This window comes from Chiloscyllium plagiosum, unplaced genomic scaffold, assembly GCF_037043375.1.
Source record: "Chiloscyllium plagiosum isolate Xiang-an unplaced genomic scaffold, Cpla_swu_hap1 HiC_scaffold_14, whole genome shotgun sequence".
NCBI lineage: Eukaryota > Metazoa > Chordata > Chondrichthyes > Orectolobiformes > Hemiscylliidae > Chiloscyllium > Chiloscyllium plagiosum.
Window position 1 is genome coordinate 19456945 of NW_028270152.1, and position 22936 is coordinate 19479880.

A 22936-nucleotide genomic window follows, 5' to 3' on the forward strand; every position below is an offset into this window, starting at 1 on the left:
TCCCCCTGCCATGCTCTGTCGTCTACCATCAAGCCAATTTTCTACCCAAATGGCAAGCTCCCCCTGAAGACAATGCGATTAAACCTCAAAAATTAGTCTACCTTGTGGATCCTTGTCAAAGGCTAAAGCTTTACAGAATGTACAGTACTGAGAGGTAGACAGATCACGGAGGAATGATTCACCTGACAGGACACCACCAAATGGGGGCGTCTAATTAATATCGTGAAAAGCTGTGTCAAAATACATGACTATGTTCACAAATGTGCAGATTCGGGGTATAAAGGACAAATGAGTTTGACTATGGATGAATGAGAGCTATTGCATTCTAGAGGAATAAGAAAATCACCAAATCCTTGCAAAATAAAAATCTGAACACTTTTCAAAAACATCAAAACATTCTTCACTTCGAGAATGGTTAGAAAGTGGACCTTGCTGCCACAAAGCATAATTGAGACAAAAAGAATAGATGCATTTAAGGGAAAAACAGATAAAAACTTAAGGGAGATAGGAATTGAAAGATTTGTTGGTAGGAACATAAAGGAAGGGAGTAAGTTTATATTAACAAAGTTTGGCATAAACCAGTTTAACTGCCTCTATGTTACACATTTTACATAACATTTCACTTAGAATTTCAGCAATATTTGGTACCTGTACTTGTTGAACTACTGAAGGTTTACTGTTCTCTTTGCCCCTTAATAACTGGAAAAGCAGATAAATAGAAATGCAAGTTGCAGTTTTACCCAGAAAGGTCACGTTCCAGACACAATCTTCATTGATTTGTGCCTTTCAAGTTCTGAGGTCCAAGTGTGGCTGTAAGTGCGAGGCTCAGGTGACCTTGATTTTCTCCCTCTCCCTCCCCACAGAATGTTCGATGTGGGTGGACAACGCTCCGAACGCAAGAAATGGATCCACTGCTTCGAAGGTGTGACCTGTATCATCTTCATTGCTGCACTCAGTGCGTACGACATGGTGCTGGTGGAGGACGATGAAGTGGTAAGTGGATTCACACCTTAAACATCAAGATCACCTCCTAAAGCAACTGAACTGTGGGGGGTTAATGAAGGCAGATAAACCCTGAGCTACCACCCCCAATCGCCGTGAAAACAAGTCTGTGCGCTAAAGCCACACAATAATTACATTGATCTTTCTATACATTTTATCCAAGTCAGCATCCCCATTTAATAATCAGTAGCCATTCACTAATTATATATCATAAACTCAACAGATACAAGAAATACCTAGTAAACCCAAAGCATCAGACAGCAAGACGATAAAAACTTGAGAAGAAAATACAAAACATTGAAAATAAATAAGGAACCTTAACATTATAGGTATGTTGGAACTTACCAGTTCTAAAACTGAGTGCAGCCGGAATAGGCCATTCAGCTTCTCAAACCTGGTGTGGCATTCAATTAGATCATGACCCGTGTCCACTGCACTTACTCATAGCAGTGTGTGATCCACAAACTAACAATTCTTTAATCTCTACAGCATGGAAGCAGGCCATTCAGCCCACTGAGTGTACACCGACACTCTGAAGATCTTCCCACCCAGACCCGCCATCCCTGTAACCCTGCATTTTCCATGGCCACTCCACCTAACCTGCACACGACGGGCAATTTAGCACAGCCACTCTTGCTAATCTTTGAACTGTAGGAGGAAACCAGAGCACCCAGAGGAAACCCATGCAGACACAGGGAGAACATGCAAACTCCCCACAGATAGCGTCGGGGGGTGGAACCGAACCCAGGTCCCTGAGATAGCAGTGTTAACCACTGAGCCACCATGCTGCACTATCGATGGCAGTCTCAAAAATTGCAGTTTTATTTTCTCCCTCCCTGCAGTTTTAGACTACTGTAAATGCATTCTTCAAGATTTCCTCCTTAAGTAGCCAAGTTCAGCACACTTCCCCTCTGACTTTATCAATGACTCTTGTTGAATTACAGAACCGGATGCACGAGAGTCTACATCTCTTCAACAGTATCTGTAATCATCGTTACTTCATCGCAACTTCGATCGTCCTTTTCCTCAACAAGAAGGATGTGTTCCAGGAGAAGATCAAGAAGACCCATCTGAGCATCTGTTTCCCAGACTATGATGGTGAGCTCCCAATTAACTGCATTTTATCACATTTACCAAAGGGTCCCATGAAGTGAGGCATGATGGGGAAGAAATTTAGCAACTACTCACGCAGATCATTGTTGGCTTGAAACATTCATCTCACAAACCCATCTGGTTCACTAATGTCTTTAGGGAAGGAAACTGCCATCCTTACCTGGTCTGGCCTACATGAGATTCCAGACCTATTGCAATATGATTGACTCTTAACCACCCTCTGGGCAATTAGGGATGGTAATAAATGCTGGCCCAGCCAGTGACTTCCACACCCCATGAATGAATAAAAACAAAAACTGACAAAACCCAGTGGAGGGCTCTTACGGTGAAATGGTAGCAGCCTTATCTCTGGGCTAGGAGGTGTGGGTTCAAGTCCCACCTGCTCTCAAAGTGAGTTACAATATATCTGTTCATGTTGATTAAAAATATCTATAAAATCCAGTCTTCATTGAGCTGTTTGCTCCATTGCATCTAACACAACAGTTAATGTCAAGATGTTCATACTTGATTGGAATTACTACACAATTCTGTTTACAAAATACAGATGTTTGTACACTGTCATAACATTAATCATGGTTAACCCCGCTCTGTGGAAAATTACTGCCTACAGTTACGACTGAACCAGCAGCATCAAGTCCCACACGAGAGATTTGTTTGAGTGTAGAATCGAGGCTGACCCAAGTGCAACATCAAGGGAGCCCAGCACTATTGGAGGTGCTGACTGACGATTGAGATCCTGGCTGACCCCCATTGGCCCTCTTGGTGGATATACAAGATCCCATGGGAGCTATTTGGGAAAGGAGTTGGGGTGATATGGTGCCTCAGTGGTTAGCACTGCTGCCTCACAGCGCTAGGGGCCTGGGTTCAATTCCTGCCTCAGGTGACTGTCTGTGTGGAGTCTGCACATTCTCCCAGTGTCTGCGTGGGTCCCCTCTGGATGCTCCGGTTTCCTCCCAAACTCCAAAGATGTGCAGGTCAGGTGAATTGGCCATGCTAAATTGCCTATAGTGTTAGGTGCATTAGTTGGGGGTAAACATAGGTTAGGGGAATGGGTCTGCACCAATCTCCTCTTGAATGCCTCTGTGCTCCTGGATTGAACAATTCCATGTTGTTGCATATTCCAGGTTCTCACTACTTGGTTTATCCAGAATTCCTCCTTGGATTAATTCTGACATTTATGACCCTTATTCTGCTCTCAACAGAGGTGGAAACATCTTTGTCTAAGATTCCCCTGTGAAATACCCTCTGAACCTCGTAGACTTTTTATTACATCGCTCCTCACACTTCCCTTTTCTAGAGAAACATGCCACAGCTTCCTGGCCGGTGTCATTCCATTGAATTTTTGCTTTGCACCTTCTCCAGCTAATCTGCACCCTTTTAACAATTGTGGAAACCAGAACAGTTCACTGCAGTCTAACCAAATTTAGGCAGGAAATAATTGTGATGTTCTCAACATGCGAATGGCCTGTAGTCAGCTGTCTCTTTGATTCCGAGAGCCGGAACAAAGTACTTAACCCACCCATCCTAGTTTCAGTCTTGCCAATTTCAGAGCAAACAAGACAGCAGCACGTCAGCAAAACCAAGACTTATCTTGTTGTGTGAATACACAGCAGCACAGCAAGTTCTTCATCGTTATTTAACAGCAATTCTCAATCTTTTCAGAAACAAAATTGTTACAAAAGAAACCTGGTTCATTCACAGCTATCTCTCTAAGTTTCTCTCTATTTCTGCTCATCTTGCTCAACAATCGCTTCACATTCAAATTTAACACTAATAATACTGTGCATTGTTTGAGGTCATTTATGAAATACAATGGTGTGCTTGAGCTGACTTCATACAAACACACACAGCTTTCTCACACTCACACACACACACTCACTCATGATCATATTTATTGGCCTTTACTTAACTCATTTGTGGGATATTTCGTATTAGGTTTAGTAAGTATTTAGAAGTGCACTTGCAATGCCAAAGCCAAAAAGTATTTCGGCCAAGTGCTGGAAAATGGGTTTTAGAATCTTTGGGTGATTGTTTCTGACTTGCACAGATGTGATGGGATAAAGGGCTTTGTTCTGTGTTGTAGACTTCTATGACTCTATGAGCATCACTGGCTAGGCCAGCATTTATTGTCAATTCCTATCACCGTTCGAATTGCTACAATTCATCGAATCCCTACAGTGTGGAATCAGACCATTCAGCCCATCAAGTTCGCATCTACCCTCCAAAGAGCATTCAATCCAGACCCACCACCTTACCCTATCCCTGTAATCTTGCATTTCCCATGGCTAATCCACCTAACCTGCACATCCCTGGAAACTATGGGCCAACCTGTCTAACCTGCATATTTTTGGACTGTGGGAGGAAACCAGAGCACCCGCAGGAAACCCATGCAGACACTGGGAGAATGCATAAACCCCACACACATACCGAGGGTACAATTGAATCGGGGTCCTTGGCACTGTGAGGGAGCAGTGCTAACCACTGAGCCACCGTGCTGCCCCTATGTAGTTACACACACAATGCTCATAAGAAAGGAGTTTCAGGATTTTGACCCGGTAACAATGAAGGTATGGGGATAACAGTTCATCTTCCGTAATTACACTGGCACCACTCCCCACCTCTTCCTCCGCTACATTGATGACTGCATTGGCACCACCCTGTGCTCCCGCGAGGAGGTTGAGCAATTCATCAACTTCAACAACACATTCCACCCGAACCTTAAATTTACCTGGACCATCTCTGACACCTCCCTCCCCTTCCTGTCCTTCTCCATCTCCATTAGTGATGACCGACTTGACACCGACATTTTTTACAAACCCACCGACTCCCACAGCTACCTGGATTATACCTCTTCCTACCCTACCTCCTGCAAAAATGCCATCCCGTATTCCCAATCCCTCTGCCTCCGCCGTATCTGCTCCCAGGAGGACCAGTTCCACCACAGAACACACCAGGTGGCCTCCTTCTTTAGAGACCGCAATTTCCCTTCCACGTGGTTAAAGATGCACTCCAACGCATCTCGTCCACATCCCGCACGTCCGCCCTCAGACCCCACCCCTCCAACCGTAACAAGGACAGAACGCCCCTGGTGCTCACCTTCCACCCTACCAACCTTTGCATAAACCAAATTGTCCGCCGACATTTCCGCCACCTCCAAACAGACCCCACCACCAGGGATATATTTCCCTCCCCACCCCTTTCCGCATTCCGCAAAGACCGTTCCCTCCGTGACTACCTGGTCAGGTCCAGACTCCCCAACAACCCACCCTCCCATCCTGGCACCTTCCCCTGCCACCGCAGGAACTGTAAAATCTGCGCCCACACCTCCTCCCTCACCTCCATCAAAGGCCCTAAAAGAGCCTTCCACATCCATCAAAGTTTTACCTGCACATCCACTAATATCATTTATTGTATCCATTGCTCCCGATGTGGCATCCTCTACATTGGGGAGACTGGACGCCTCCTCGCAGAGCGCTTTAGGGAACATCTCCGGGACACCCGCACCAATCAACCCCACCGCCCTGTGGCCAACATTTCAACTCCCCCTCCCACTCTGCCGGGGTCCTGGGCCTCCTTCACCGCTGCTCCCTCACCACCAGACACCTGGAGGAAGAATGCCTCATCTTCCGCCTCGGAACACTTCAACCTCAGGGCATCAATGTGGACTTCACCAGTTTCCTCATTTCCCCTTCCCCCACCTCACCCCAGTTCCAAACTTCTAGCTCAGCACTGTCCCCATGACTTGTCCTACCTGCCTATCTTCTTTTCCACCTATCCAGTCCACCCTCCCCCCTGACCTATCACCGTCCTCCCCTCCCCCATTCACCTATTGTACTCTTTGCTACCTTCCCCCACCCTCCTCTCTGACCTATCACCTTCATCCCACCCCCATTCACCCATTGTACTCTTTGCCACCTTCCACCCCCCCGACTTACCACCTCCATCCCCACCCCCATTCACCTATTGTACTCTATGCTACTTTCTCCCCACCCCCACCCTCCTCTCATTTATCTCTCCACCCTTCAGGCACTCTGCCTGTATTCCTGATGAATGGCTTTTGCCCGAAACTTCGATTTTCCTGCTCCTGGGATGCTGCCTGAACTGCTGTGCTTTTCTAGCACCATGCTATTCCCTATAAATTTCCCAGTCAGGATGCTGTGTGACTTGAATGGAAATTTATTTTGCTGAAGCAGGAAGCTGAGGGGAGAGAGGAACATAGAGACAGGAGTATGTCTTTCAAGATGTATTCTGACTCCAAATACCTGCCTTCATTCCAATTCCTTTATTATCGATACATTATCAACATGAAGGGAAAAAAAACTTTGGGTGCTGGCAATCTGGAATTAAGAACAGAAAATGCTGGAAAATCTCAGCAGGCCAGTGAGCATCTTTGGAGATGTGATGTTTCAAGTCAACAACCTTTCACCAGAACACAGCACGAATCGATTAATCTCAATGTTGAAAGTTCCAATCAGCACAACCTCAACAACCTTTGAGGAGACAGTGCCTGATTTCCACTGTCTCTTGTTTGAAGTGGTGCATTCAGACATGATTCACTGTACAATGCTGTGGAGGGTGTCACACAGGCACTGTGTTCCCTTGTAAATTGAACGGGGGTCCCTGGTGCTGTGAGGCAGCAGTGCTAACCACTGTGTGCACATACATCCTTACATTTAAAGGCACTGTGTTGCGCAAGAAACTGGATGTGCACAACAACTGAATTTTAAATGAAACATTGAACAATACCCTGGAATGGCCGAGCCCATGTTTTAAGATTAAGCAACCTTATTCTGGATTCTCCCATCAGAGCATGCATTGTTGATACTATCAGCTTTTTAATCACCCAATGCATCTCAAATGCATCACCCCTTAATCTTCTATACTTATGAGAATTTCTGTGCAAATTGCCCTTGATAATTTAACTTGCCTTGGTCTCATTCTCTTGAAACTGTCCTGCACTTTCTCCAAGGTCAATTTCCTCTTCCTGAAGTTCCTTGTCCAGAAGTGAACACCATTTTCTAACTGGGATCTATGTACAGCACCATCTGACTATACCATGACTTCCATCCTTTTTTTTTAATCCCTCGAGATAAAATTTCAATACTCCAACTGTATTTTAATTATCTTCACACCTTGAGAGACTAAGGCATTCGGGCTCATAGAATCGTTGATGTTAGAATCATGCGTTTGATATTTCTGCCTGACAGATAAATTCATTCAGTGTTCTTGTGTGTCGCTTGCTCTCTCCCTTGCATCTCTCTCTCTTTCTTTCTTTCTTTCTCTGTGGCTCTCTCTTGGTCTCTTAGCCTGCCTAGAGTCATAGAGATGTACAACATGGAAGCAGACCCTTTGGTCCAACTCGTCCATGCCAACCAGGTATCCCAATCTAATCCAGTCCCATTTGCCAACATTTAGCCCACATCCTTCTGAACTCTTCTTATTCATATACCCATCCAAATCCTTTTAAATGTTGTAATTGTACCAGCCTCCACCATTTCTTCTGGTACTGCTCCTTGTCCTTCTGTGTTTTTTATTTAGCCACTTCAATCACCACTTCTGTTCTCTTCTGAAAATGAGAGACTGGGCAAAGGGAACAATCTGTACACTGACATTAATGGCAATTAAAACTCACCCTCAAGCTAAATCATAAAACAGATGCACCCGACTATTTCACCAGCACAAGAGCTGGTCAGTCAACTGATGTGTTTCAAATATTTGTTTCAATTATTACAGATAGAAAAGCACAGATACTGCCAACAGAAAGTAATCTGTGTGTAATAGCTAAGCCATCCTGAATTATTAACCAAGTAATCTCTTGAGCAGATTTTACAACTGCCCAACTAATGAAGTACTTATTAAAATATAGTCACTGTTGTAACGTAGGGTTCTATTGTACAGTAGTGTCTCTATCTTTGGACCAGGAAGCCCCTGTTTAAATCTCATGTGCTCTACAAAGTATGTAATAATATCCTTGAACAGGTTGATTCTAAACAAGAAATACAGCAGCCAATCTCTGCATAGCAAGCTCCTACAGTTGGGCAATGACCATTTTGTTTTTGTCTGACATTGGTCGATAGATAGATATTGGCCAGCACATCAAATATCCCCATCTTTTGGATTAACCAATGAGAATAGGCCAGTCCTTAGCCTCATGTCTCATTGGATGTCTTCCATTCAAAGTGGATAAGTAAACCTTGTCATTGAAAGTCGGAGAGAATTGAAAGCAACCAGGAGAAAGTGAGGACTGCAGATGCTGGAGATCAGAGTCGAGAGTGTGGTGCTGGAAAAGCACAGCCGGGCAGATAGCATCCAAGGAGTAGGAGAATCGACATTTTGGGCATAAGCATATTAGAATTAGAATCCCTACAGTGTGGAAACAGGCCCTTCAGCTCAACAAGTCCATCCCAACCCTCTGAAGAGTAACCCAACCCAGACCCATTCCTCTACCCTATATATTTGTCCCTGACTAAGGCAGTTAACCTACACACCCCTATGTAGCAATTAGCCAATTGACCTAACTGCACATCATTTTGGACTGTTGGAGGAAACCAGAGCACCCGGAGGAGACCCACGCAGACACAGGGAGAATGTGCAAACTCCAGACAGTGTGGTTGAAATCGAACCTGGGTCTCTGGAGTTGTGAGGCAGCAATGCTAACCACTGAGCTACCGTGCTGCCCCAAAGCAAGCCCAGTGCAGCATCCTATATACATTTGTTAGCTTTGGTTGGAGGGCAACAAACAGGAACTGGTGTTCCTCTTCTGCTCTTAACCAATTGCAGTACCCACAACTACTGCCCAGACTAAGGGGCAGCTGACCCAATACAAATGAGAAACCAAACTCGCCACATTGTGGTGTGCACTTCCTAAATCATTTGCGATATCAGGACAGTCACCTTTAGTTAGGTCTTTTCTTTAATTTATCACAGAATATGGACATTTAATGTCATAGAGATGTACTGCACAGAAACAGACCCTTCGGTCCAAATCGTCCACGCCAACCAGATATCCTAACCTAATCTAGCCCCACCTGCCAGCACTTGCCCATATCCCTCTCAACCCTTCCTATTCATGTACCTATCCCGATGCCTTTTAAATGTTGTAATTGTACTAGCCTCCTCCACTTCCTCTGGCAGCTCATTCCATATACGTACCACCCTCTGTGTGAAAACGTTGCCCTTTAGGTCCTTTTTAAATCTTTCCCCTCTCACTCTAAACCCATGTCATCTATATTTGGACTCCCCTACCCTGAGGAAAAGACTTGACTATTCACCCGATCCATGCCCCTCATGATTTTATAAACTTCTGCAAGGTCACGCCTTCATGTTTAACAATATTTAACCCCTCAAACTCACTCCTGCATTCACCGAAATCATGGCTGCATCAACACTTACTGCATTTCCCTTAAACAGGTTTAATTCAGAAAAGTCTGACATTTTCAACTTCAAAATTGATCTGACAATTGTCATTTGCAATGTCTCTCACCCATTCCTTAAGTTCACTCTGGAAAGTCTACATCAAATATTTTGACTCTGCTGTGGCATGGTAGCTCAGTGATTAGCACTGCCGCCTCACAGTGCCAGCGACTGGGTTCAGTTCCAACTTTGGGTGACTGTCTTTGCAGAGTTTGTATGTTCTCCCTGTGTCTATATGGGTGTCTCTGGTTTCTCCCACAGTTCAAAGATGTGCAGGTTAGGTGAATTGGCCAAGCTAACTTCTCCCATCATGTCCAGGTTAGGTGGATTAGCCATGGTAAATGCAAGGTAATGGGCATGTACTGGGTGGGATGCTGTTCGTAGTTGATGGACAAAATAGCCTCTATCTGCCCTGTGGAATTCTGTGATTCTGCTCCTGCCTGGGATTACAAGCAGAAATAGTTTATGTCCATCAATCCTAGCTGTTTCCATTAATATCTTGTAAATTTCAAGCAAATAGCTTTTAAACCATTACATTTCTTGGAATACAATATCTTACTCCTATAATTTTTTTAAATATAATTTAACCCATGGATATGACCTGGTAGATCTACATTGCAATCTTTCTGAGACCAATAGCCATTTTGAATTTTGACAGGGAGTAAAACCAGATTGGAGCCAAACAGGATGGTGATGGAATGAGTCAGGACCAGGGTGGGTCAAAATCATGGACTAAGTGCTGATATTTACTCTGCTGTTGACAGAAGTCTATTTAAAGCCTTACTGACAAACACACCCAACTTGTAAAACTGGGAGAGAGCAAGTTGTGTTTTGAATATCAAAATCTTTGCGTGCAGCATAGAGTGTAGGAATTTCTGGAGATTTGGATGTCAAGCAATCTCAGATGGTGAGGGCAATGAAACTAACATAATTTCAGAAGTTCAATTACCTTGTGTCCGTGTCCACTGTTTGTAGGTAACAACTCAATGGAGGATGCTGGGGCTTACATTAAAGCCCAATTCCTGGAATTAAACATGAGGAGAGATGTGAAGGAGATTTACTCGCACATGACCTGTGCCACTGACACAGAAAACGTCAAGTTTGTGTTCGATGCAGTGACAGACATCATCATCAAGGAGAACTTGAAAGACTGCGGTCTCTTCTAAATCACTCCCAGCTGTCCAAGGTATCGTTCTTGCTGAAATTATGTAAAGCCTTGATCAAAGCAACGAGGCAACTGCAACCGTGCAGCACCTAATCTCCCCGAACAAAAGCACAGTTTGAAATTGTAGCGCGTCTCGCGAAACTATCATTCTCTTATCATGCATTTTGCTCTCTCAGTATCATGTTTCTCTGGCTATAACAATACATTCTCACCCCATGACCAAACATACAATTTAGAGGCATAAATAGGCCATTCAGCCCCTCAAGCCTGTTCCCCCAGTAAATGAAATTGTGGTTAGGTCTGTTCCTTTTGAATTCCACATTCCCATTTACTCCAGACAGCTTTTGATACCCCTGCCTCAGTGAAATTTTTCTACCTCTGCTGTAAACATATTCAATGACCCCACCTTTACTGCCTTCTGAGGCAATGAGCTCCAAAGTCACTCTGAGCGAAAAATATTCTCTTCACCTCTATTCTAAAAGGCTGACCCCTAACTTTAAAACAGTGTCTCCTAGTTCTGGACTCATCACAAGAAGCAGCATTTCCATACCCATTTTGTCAAGATCATTCAGGAGCTTATACAGTTCGATCAGGTCACTCCTCACTCTTCTAAGCTCCAGTGGAAAGAAGCCCAGCCTGACCAAACTACCCTCATTAGATTTTTGACACGGAAGAAAAGGCCAATGTAACTCAAAGTGTCCTTCACTGACTCTCAATCAGCTCTCACTAGTGCCCTGCATTACCTTTGTCATAACAGCTTTGGCTAATTTCCTTGCTCAGCCATATGACAAATAGTCAATGATTTATAGGAACACCTGATTATGTTGCGATGCCAGTTTCTCCTTCTGTACACAAAATGTCGAAACACTGGAATTAGCAGCGGGTCATGGCTGATCTTATCCAGGTGTCAACTCCATATTCCTGCCTGCTCCCCATACCCCTTTATCCTCCTTTTCATACGCGTCCTGTCTTGAATCTGGGGCAGTGAGTTCTAAAGACTCTCAACCCACCGAGAGCAGTAGTTTCTCCTCATCTCAGTTTTGAACCGACTCTCTCACTCTGTATCTAAAACAAACAACACTCAAGTAATTTACAGACATCCTTAATAGTAACTGAGCCTTAAAATACACTTGCAGCTGTTCTGTTCTACAATCTTCATTGGACATCTCTAAAATGCAAACTTCTCCAACCTTAGGATACCAGTCAGCACAGTGCATTCTTTCAGTCTTAAACATAAAGATTTTTATAGAATCCTTACAGTTTGGAAGCAGGGCATTCAGCCCATCGAGTTCACACTGACCCTCCGAAGAGCGTCCTACTCAGAACAGCCCCTGTACTCTATCCCTGCATTTCCCCATGGCTAACCTACCTAGTCTGCACACCCCTGGACACCATGGGCAATTTAGCATGGGCAAACTACCTAACCTGCACACCTTTAGACAGTGAGAGGAAACCCACACAGACATGAAGAGAGCATGCAAACTCCACACACTCACCAGAGGCTGGAATCGAACCTGGGTCCCTGGTGTCGTGAGGCAGCAGTGCTAACCTTGCTTTTACACCCTCACTTCAGGAAATACTCACCTTCAATTCCAAGGCTGACTTTTCTCTGGCTTACAACACAAGGTGTTGAGCTATAGCTCCAGGATCTGCCCACCTCCACGCTCTCTCACAGCACCCCATACTCACCAGGTTTCAAGCTGTCTCTGTCTGAGATACTCTCAGAATGCACACACAGAGTAGGTGTATATGATTCTATAGCTTGCTGTTTATCCTGCTCAGCGTGGTACAATACCTTTCTGTTTCCAATCCAGATTGTGTCTTGGCTCAACACTGACAACACATTTTCTTCATTTGTCTTAACAATTTGTGATTACTAGTAAAACGGACTTTTGACAGCGAGGATCTGCTAAGATCATGATTTAAGAGAACACCCATTCTCAGACCACAACATAGAACAGAACAAGTTATCACAAACATTAGTGTTTTCAATGGGAGCTTTGAGTCTATTACCTAAGCTCAGCAATTCTCATTCACTGAACTGGCAGGCAGTGCTGACAGTGCTGACCCACTATTATTATAAATACTGATTTTCTGGTGGTATTTCCAGGCCTTCAGAACCTTTTGATTTGATTAGTTCAGTCAGTGAAAAATACAGCAATAACTTCATCTGAATGGGACCTCTTCCTAGAACGTGTGCTTCCTCAGCCAGATCTTTGGAGGAAGTCATCTCACCCTTCAGTTCCTCCTGCCCACCATGTGCAAGCATCTGCGCTGGCGCATCGTAACATCTGCAGAGTAGGAGTTTGAGAAGATAATTCACCATTCTGCACTTCTGTTCATCAATCTGCAACAATTGTTCTTATTAATCTCCTCCATTTTTGTATCCTACCTAGTGCTGCTCACTGACCGATTTTGGTTTCCCCTCTGTCAACATCTCAAGGTTAACAATTTGCATCCTTGTGACCACCTTCGTGAAGGTTAGATGTTGAAAGAAATCATGACCTGCATCATCTGTTTTCAGGATAAAATTCATATCATTTAATTCAAATCCTTCCACAACTTCTTCCCCTCCCTATCTGTGTAACCTCCTTCATTCTACAACCCTTGAGGATCTCTGCAACTCTCCAATTCTGGCCTCTTATGCACCCACTATTTTCATCACTCCAACATTGGTGCCCTAAAGCTTTGATAATTCTCTCCCTACACCTTCATCCCCCTTTAATCAATTGAAAACATGCTTAAAACTAATTTCTTGTATCAAGCTGTTGATCACTTATCTTATCATCTACTGATCCAACAATCAGACGAATTTTGTTTGATGTCACTCCTGAAATGCACATTCGGCTTAAATACCATGTCGAAGGCACTGTATAAATCACAAGTTATTATTGTAATGCTTTACATCATTCATCATAGTGAATACAATATTATTTTACTGTCTTATTTTCTTTGTTGTCTTTTATCCCAGGAGCTCTACAATACTCTCAAAGCTACCCATGAATTTTATTCTTCAATGACTGAGCCTAGAGAAGTTCTGATCCTATGTCTGCTGATGGTGTTTCCAATCTGTTTGCGATCATTGGCTGTGATTGAGATGTGGACAGAAGCAGTTCCATTAAACATTTAAGAATCCTGTAATGATCTGATCAACCCAGCCGATTTCCCTCCTGGAGACAGTTGTGGTTTTAACCAAAATTGCTTTCCTACAGTAATGCTGATTCAATACAGCCCATCAACTAAATCTCCAATGATAAGTAGATTGAAGAAATGTTGGGATCTCCTATCAGTTCCAGATTTGCATGGGGTATAAATTTATACAGTAGCACTGTTATCCCGTGCATTAAACTAGCAAACTAGGGATTTTAAAGTGGCAGCTCTTCTTTTAAATAAACAATTTAGTTGATGTTTATAGTGATGCATTAAATTCATTTGAATGCAACACAATAGCTACAGCTCAATTCATTCTGTAGTAAGCAGTGAGAACCAGTAAGAGCACTTGGAAAGGAAAGACAACATTCATCAATGAAATATGGATGGGAGAGGGGAGTCAAGATGAAATGATTTACAGTACAACCTAATAGATACTGCAGTATTCCAAGCCACCTGCAGGGGGAGAATAGCAGAAAGGATCCAGCTCTCTTATCAATGTACAGGGGGGCTCCAGTTTATGAAAGCCCAACTTACGAACACCACCTCATAAATGGGTGTCATTTTAAACATAAAAAACATTTCCTGCATTTAAGAACAGGTCCTTTCCATCATCCAGTACTGTGTTCCAACTTGCAGACAAATCGAATTGTAAATGGACTCCAGAACAGAACTTGTTGACACCCCGGGGCGTGCCTGTAGTGAATTTTACTGTCCTGTTCTACAGTCTGCAGATCATTAAAAGTTCATTCAGTTGTGCAAGTGAGCTTAGAGCTAGGTATACAAGAAAATCCCCAGCAGAGCTCAAGCTGTAGTAAGCTATAACACCTTTAGAGGGTGCTGTTGCAAGAATTTAAACAGCACAGTCTGTGCCAGGGAGTAGATTGGGGTAAAATGGCTGCCAGATGAAAAAGAGTCTCCTACTTTTATGCAAACTCAATAAAAGAGCAGCAAAAAAAAGATCAATAGCTGTGGGATACTCTTTCAAACTGTCAGCAGCTGCTTTTGGGTGGTTTTTGAGGTTTTACAAACATGTTGTGCGTTTGCTTTATGGATAGAAATCTGAAAACACTCAATTTCAGCAAGATATGAATCTGCCTGTGAAGAACACTGGCTGGTTAGTTTCAACATATCCCCATCACGCAATAGATTTCAGATCTTATTTAACACTGTATAAATGATAAATCATTTAATCCAGAGATTGGATTTGCCATATAACAGGGCCAGGTAAGGTTAAGGGTAGATTAGTTATTATTGCGAGGACAGGGTTTGTAAATGCACCAAACTGACAAATGGCTAGCAAATGTGGCTCACTAATTCCTAACAGACCCCTGTTTATTGACTTGCATTTTGAAGGAATTCATCCGGTCTTGAATACACTGCTCCAATTGCTATTTCAAAAGGAAGTCAGCTTCTTCCGAGCATGACTAACACAGGATGCCGAAATCAGGAACGGAAGACCTATGTTTAAATACACATATGGTGTATTTGTTGAGGGGGATGACTGAATACTACCATTTCAAAAATATTCTAGCTGGTTATGCCTCCTGGATATGTACAGTATACACTATTCACCCACATACGTCCCAAAACATCTTGTATCTATTTTGGCATTCATTCCTTAGATGCTTTAAATCAATCAGTACTTGATTATCAATGCTATTATTATTGCTGAATTTCTCATAGCCAACATCCTGGAGAGGGTTACCATTGACCAAAAACTGAAATGGACTTTCAATTTTTGGCTACAATAGCAGATCAGAATCTAGGAAAACTGTGACAAGTAACTCACCTCCTCACTCCTCAAAGCCTGTCCACTTTACAAGGTGTAAGTCAGGACTATGATGGAATACTCCCCACTTGCCTGGATGGAGGCAGCTCCAACAACACTCAAGAAGCTTGATGCCAACTAGCACAAAGCAGCCCGCTCCTTTGGCACCACATCCACAAGCATCCACTCCCTCCACCACCACCACTGCTCAGTAGCAGCAGTGTGGATATCTACAAGATGCACTCCAAAGATCCTCAGGCAGCACCTTCCAGACTCATGAACACTACCATCTAGAAGGATAAGGACAGAAGATATTTGGGAATACCACTACCTGCAAATTCTCTTCCAAGCCACTCACTAATCTGACATATTCTCCAGGATGACAGCAGGATTCAACTCAGGAGGCCTTTAGACCGATCATGAATCTGTTCTTTTGAAAGTCTACCCTATCAGTGCTAGTCACTCACCCTTTCCCTTAGAACTCTGCAAACATTTCTTCAAATATACATTTCCTTTTGGTATTTATCAAGTTACATTGATCATTTAGTGTTATTAAGGCATTAGCTTGGCACCAGAAACAACAACAGCAAGACGGCCCAGTGAACGCTACAGAGTCTTCCATTTAGTATCCGGGACTTGTACCAAAATTGGGAATGCTGTCCCACAGACTAGCCTAGAATAGCCTGACATAATCAGAATCACAGATCATACCTGACAGACAATGTCCCCTCCACCATTGTCACCAACCTGGGTCTACTCTCTTCCAATAGCAGGACAGAACAGGACCACCAGTACGAGCTGTGGTGGCACAGTGGTATACAACTGGATACGCTCAACATTAACTTCAGACCCCATAAAATCTCATAGCATCATGTCGAACAGGGGCAAGGAAACTTATTGCTGATTTCCTATCATGCCACCACCACCCCTTACCTCAGTTGTTGAGTCAGTGCTCCTCCACGTTGAACACTCCTGAGGGAGGCAAGGGCACAGAATGACCTCAATGTCCATCACTAAGCTTAACTTGGTAACACCATTACTGACTGAGCTGGTCAAATCCTAAAAGCCACAGTTGCCAGGCTGCGTCTGCACCAATCAGTGAGGGAATCAACAGGAGGAGAAAAAAAATACTTGGTCATTTTCTGTGATAGTATTGGTAGGGAACACAGACTCCAAGTGAAGGACAGCCCTTCAGAACTGAGCTGACGAGAAATTTCTTCAGCCAAAGGGCAGTTAATCTGTGGAAAGTATTGCTGCAGAAGACTGGGGAGGCCAAATCATTGAGTGTATTTAAGACAGAGATAGATAGGTTCTTGATTAAGAAAGATTTCGAGAGTCACAAGAAGAAGGCAGGAGAATGGGTTTGAGAAATATAGCTGCCATGATGGAATGGCGAAGCAGACTCAACAGGACGAATGGCCTTATTCTGCTCCTGTATCTGAAAGTGTTATGGATGACCACTGCACAATGCTTGTGGAGACAAAGTTCTGTCTTCACATTGAGGACTCTTCGTTGCGTTATGTGGCTCTATCAGTGAGCTAAATGGGACAGACTGTGAACAGATCAAGCAGCTCGAGACTGGGCATCCATGAGGCAGTGTGGGCCATCAGCAGCAGGAGAATCAGACCCCAACACATCATCAGCCACATGGCCTGGGCATCCTGCTTGAAGGACTAAGAAAGTCTCAAAGTTAAGAGAGAGACTAAAGGCAACTGTTAAATCAAGTAGTAGTGATCAGTTGGTTTTTAAAAAGGCTTAACTTCTCAGGGAAATGAAAGAGTGGGTAAGCTGAGTGCTACAGGTGAGGTTGGGGAAGTTTAACTCATTGGCTAGATGGCTAACATCATCTTAAGTCAGGATAATATCAACAGCACGGGTTCCATTTTGCTCAGACCTGGGACTTAATTCCTGACAGTGGAAGGAGATGACAAAACACAGCTTTCAAAGGCAGCTCAAGATGATGTGGATGATGAGCCAAGGACCTGCCTTCAGGCAGAGTGTTTGTGACAATGAAAGTCAAGGTTTTGAGGAAAGAACTAGCTAAGGCTAGTTTCTAGCCAATAGAGGAAAGTTCTTGGGCCGATATAACACTGCTCAGGTTAAGGACTTCCTTGTTAGTTCTCTCACCACCTGCAGTTAGACATGGCCTGGCAGATCTGCTATTCAGGGCTTGTTTCATCATGGTGCTCCCAAACCACAGACTAATCCTCTACACTGTGTATATTATTTGCCGTCAGTGCTTCTTTCAAGTGATATTCAACATAAGGGAGCACTGATTCATCCACTGAGGGAAAGTGGAATGTGCTCATCAGCAAATGATTTCCTTCCTCACAGTTACCCTGAGATGGCATGGCCTTGAAAGTCAATCTTGAGGGTTTCCATGGTTCTCCTGACATCATCACCTCTGATCCATGGGTCAGGACAAATCCAGGGTGGCACAGTGGTTAGCACTGCTGCCTCACAGTCCCAGGGACCCAGGTTCAATTCCAACTGTGACTGTGTGCAGATTGCACATTCTCCCCATGTCTGCGTGGGTTCCTCTGGGTGCTCTGTTCTCTTCAACAGTATAATGATGCTAGGTCAGTAAACTGTGGTCAATGTGAGCTTACCGGAATTGGGTGGGATGCTATTTGGAGGACTGTGCAGTTTGATGGGCCAAACAGCCTCTATCTGCACTGTAGGGATTCTGTGATTTTATGAATCTGGATGTTAGCAGAAGGATAAGATTCTACCTGTATGAGTAAAGCCAGCCTGATTAGCCTAAGGAAAAGCTCAAAACAATAGTGGTATACATTGCCAGAGGAGTTAGTGAGGAGGACCTTGTAGTGATTACTGGGCTGGGTGGGCCTTCAATGCACCCAAATCCAACTTCTATCTGGGTGGTCAGTCTGATTTTATTGTTATCCTCTCTCATTATAGCTGCAATTTATGCTGGTCCATTTCAGAGACTGTGCCTTGGAGCCATACAGGGGCCAGGCTGGGTAAAGATGGCATAAAGATTGAGATTTCTTTCTTGTAAAGGGCATTCATAAAACCAAATGTGTTTTTACAACAATCCTATCATGATCCTATTACCGTTTCATTTCAAGGCTATTTAAATTCCCCACTTGCTACAATGGCAGTTGAACATCCATCTCCAGCCATTAGTCCAGGTCTTTGGAGTAAGTCACTCAGGCAGGGATAATTTCCAACTCCTTTAGCTTGAATCAACTATAAAGTCCAGTGGAAAGTCCAGTTTTGAGATGTTTAGATGGTCCAGTTGATCACTAGCCAATTTGTATATCCATTAAAACTTCAGATTCAATGTTCATGGAGCAAAGATTCTTTCACTCCCTCATTACATGTTAAGGAATTACATTTCAAATTGATTAGAGATTTATAGAATCCCTCTGGTGTGGAAGCAGGCCACCAGTTTGAGTGTAAAGGCATCTCCAAGAACCAGTTTTGGTATTTGCAGAGATGGAGCTGTGTCGTAAAGCGATGGACCGAACAGTGGCAAGTGATGAAAAGACTAACTGGGTGCCGTTAGTTTGGCTTGAGAGACATAACGAAAATTTCTCTTTGAAGCATTGAATCCATGAAGGGTTTGTTCTCCCATGACTAGGACGCAATGTTTCTGCCTGAGGGGTCTGGAAATGGAATGATGGAGGAAGTTGATGCATGTAAAATTAAATCAGGACAAGTAGAGTGCATAAGGTCAGATGTTCAGGGATAGCAATTACTATACTGGAGAAGGATAGGAGAGAGGGCAGATCCTTGGGGAACCCAGTTAATGGGAAAATGGCTGGATGAACCACTAACTGCAGCACAAATAGATCAGAGAGGAAAGTACATTGCTAAGAACATAGTTGTGGTAAGAAGACTTACAATAACTTGATTAGAAATTTACAGTAGAATATCCCAAAGGCTTTGAAAAATCCATGACCATGCCAGATAATTTATCAAAGTGTTCAGAGACCAGTAGATCAGGTGCAATGAAAATCATTATGTCTACTGTATATTCTCGAGTAATAGGCAATTTTTTTGACTAATTTTCCAGGTTAAATTTACGGGGTCAATTGATACATGGATACTACGTTTGAGTGGCTGAATTTAATGCCCATCAAAATTCACATCGTATCATTAGCAGAAGCCGAACTGTTAGCGAAATGAATAAAGAGGGGAAAAAAAACAAATTATGGTAATTCTGAAAACCCGGAGTGGAGCGCCTGAGTTGACACACTGACTCATAAAATGTTGATCTGTTATCTGTGAAGAACTAGGGTCGACTTTTACATGAGATATATGAAAAATTCCAGATCTTTTGGCCAAAAATAGAGGTCAATTTTTACATGAGATCTTGAGTATGTACGATAATAAGAATTAAACTAGAAATATAAATAAACACCAGTTTCCTGAACCTTGCTATAAAGGGTGTTAAATTTCCCTTTCAGATCCGATTCAAGTTTTTGTTAGAAATTGAAGCAGAGAGCCAAATAAAATATAGGCAGAGAGTAAGATAGAGTAGGAAGATTTCTTTAGCAATAAAGTGGAAACAACCACTCTCAGCACAATAAATGGGATAGCCACTGGACTGTAAGAATCGGAGAATGGAGTTAACACAGGGTGGTTATCACAATAATATAACAGATTGAACAATGAGTAGGAGTGAAAACAAACACATCTGGTTAAGCGTTGGAAGGAAATGTGAGTCACAACAATCAAACTTTATCATTAGGGTAGTTTGCAACTGTGCCACTAAGTTGGATAAGGATGGAGGGCAAGGTTCACATGAGAAAGAGCGACAGAATGTGTGCAAAGAGGCAGAGTTACAAGTGGTAACATTTTTGGAGGAAAAGTTAAGGTTAGCTCCTTAAGTATGAGCAAAGAGGGAACTGCTTTGGGAAGGCACAGGTTGACATCTGTGACAAACAGATTTATTTTAAAAGGACTCAGTAACACAACAGATGAAGCATTCAGTTCTGAAAGAGAGGCAATAGAGAGAGTTACTTTTTTTTGCCAGTGTGAATAATGTGTTGTCTCACTGGCACAGATAAAAGATCACTGCACAAAAAAGGAGAGCATCTTCAAGGGCATGATGCTCATATAAACTTATAGATTTGGAGCTGAGGTAGGCCATTTGGCCTTTTTAATAAGATTATAGTTGATCTGTTAAGTGTTTTGAATTCTACATTCCTGTCTACTCCAACAATCATAGATTCTTCTCACAGGAGATCAATCTACCTCTGCCTTCAAAATATTCAATAACCTGGCCTCTATTACCTCTTGAAATAGAGAGTTACAAAGGCATACAATGGCCAGAGAGTAAACAAAAATATCTTCATCTCGGTTCTAAAAGGGCAAACCCTTATTCTTAAACAATGCCCCGTAGCTCTGGATTCACCCTCAACATAGAAGCTGAGATGCTCGGAGTCAGCCAGTCAGCTCCTTCAGCCTACTTTGATATTCAATATGATCATGACCGATTATCTAACTCTGTCCCTTGTTCCTGATTTTGCCCCAATCCCTTTAGAAGAGCTATATCCGTCTTCTTCTTTAAAACATTCAAATATTTTGGGCTCAATTGTGTTACAACACCAGGTAAACCCCTCTGCTAATTTAAACCAGCCACACAGAAAAGATTCACCCCATGCTGTAATCTGTTAAAAATTCAAGAGGCAAAGAACAGAGGTAAATATTTAAAATAAAAATTAACTTTATTATTTAAGTCCATCAGAGAATATTAAAACCAAAATTATTTACAACTCCTTTTTCTTAAACTTATCTTTTACCTCCCACTCTACAATATTAGTCTGATAAAAAAAATCCCGATTAAGATTTACCACGTTTAGAAACTCACGTTTCTAAACCAGTCAGCTTTGCCGATTCTCCTTTGTAGATGTTTCTCTGTAGATTCTCTCCAGGTCGGTTTCGATGTTCTGCTGCATAAACTTATAGACACATACCTTTCAGAGAGTTGTTCTGCTGGCAGTCTGTACTTGTTGGTGGCTTTGGCAGTTCTCCCCCAGACTGTTCAAAATGTCTGGTTTTATACCCCAAAACATTGGATATTTCATTGGTTTTAATATTATCAAAATACTAAATTCAAATTTGATTGGATTTTGGTATCTGGGGCATAATTTAAACTGATTAGCCGAATTTGAATTTTGTCTTGTATCATGGCAACCCAGCTGCACTATTGGTTTCACCTTCAAATATTACATTTTAAATTCTTTCATCTCACTGCTTGCCTCTCTAACTCCATGCCAGGTTCCAGTTTCTCTTGAAGGTACAGTACACCTCTACACCATCACAACAGTAGTGAAAGCCATAGGCTCACCACTCTTGGTGAAGAAGTTTCTCTTCACCGTAGCCTTTAATGGCCCAGCTACATCCTTAGACAGTGAGTGTCTGGTTCTGGACTCCGCAATCAATGGAACACCCTTCCTGCATTTATCTTATTAGAATTTTATAAGTTTCTATGAGATCCTCTTTCATTATTCTAAACTCCAGTAAATATAACCCTAACTGATCCAGTCTCTCTTCATATGTTAGTCCGGCCATCCCAGAAATTAGTCCAGTAAGAGAGGAAACATCCTTTGTACAGCAAGTTCCTTAAGGTAATTTTAAGATCTTACACACATCAAATCACGTTTCACATTTCTAAACTCCATTGGGAACAAGTGACCTAGCGTTGGATCCTTTCAAGTCTGGAAGTAAGGCTGAGACAAACTAACTTAAGAAATATGGATTAGAGACTAACTAGTTAACTCTTTGAAAGCATAGCCATGCTGGGCAGAATGACCTCCTACATTTCATCATTCTTGTTGTTAACATCACTGGCTATTTTTTAATCAGAATCAGTTCATCCACTATCCAAAATTAAGAACTGCTTTAAACAAAAATAAAATATGATGAAATATTCAACACAAAGTCAGAATGAGAGATTTAGAGGTGAAAACTCTAAGAACAAATGTGAAGACGTTGCTGGAATCATGTACATTAACAGACTTGAAAGCATTTTTGCCATCTGGTTATTGTGAAATGAAATCACTTATTTGGTATACTATTGATAAAACCCAAATCCAATACATTGAATTGAAGATATGAAACATCAACCATTCCCAACATGGAGTGTTATGATATTCCCACAGGAGACTGTAGCCCATTGGAGTAACTATCATGGGATTATGATTACAGAGGTTTACAATTGCCATTACCAGAAAAATGAGACAACTCCAGTTGTATTCAAATGATCAACTCTTCCAACTTTTACAAAATTAATAAGCATCACTGACTAGGCCAGCAATTAATGCCCATCCTTGAATGAAAGTGGTGAATTA

General features: G+C 42.6%; 1 protein-coding gene across 1 annotated transcript in view; it reads left to right on the forward strand.

The window, feature by feature from the left end:
• The window catches only part of LOC122558861 (guanine nucleotide-binding protein G(t) subunit alpha-1), a 67819-nt gene extending 53720 nt beyond the window's left edge, over window positions 1-14099 (forward strand). The window contains exons 6-9 of the mRNA XM_043707720.2: window positions 864-993; window positions 1947-2100; window positions 10504-10714; window positions 13665-14099. Coding sequence (XP_043563655.1) covers window positions 864-993; window positions 1947-2100; window positions 10504-10694 — 475 coding nt within the window. The 3' untranslated portion in view covers window positions 10695-10714; window positions 13665-14099. The remainder of the gene's footprint in view (window positions 1-863; window positions 994-1946; window positions 2101-10503; window positions 10715-13664) is intronic.
• The last annotated feature ends 8837 nt before the right edge of the window (window positions 14100-22936 follow it).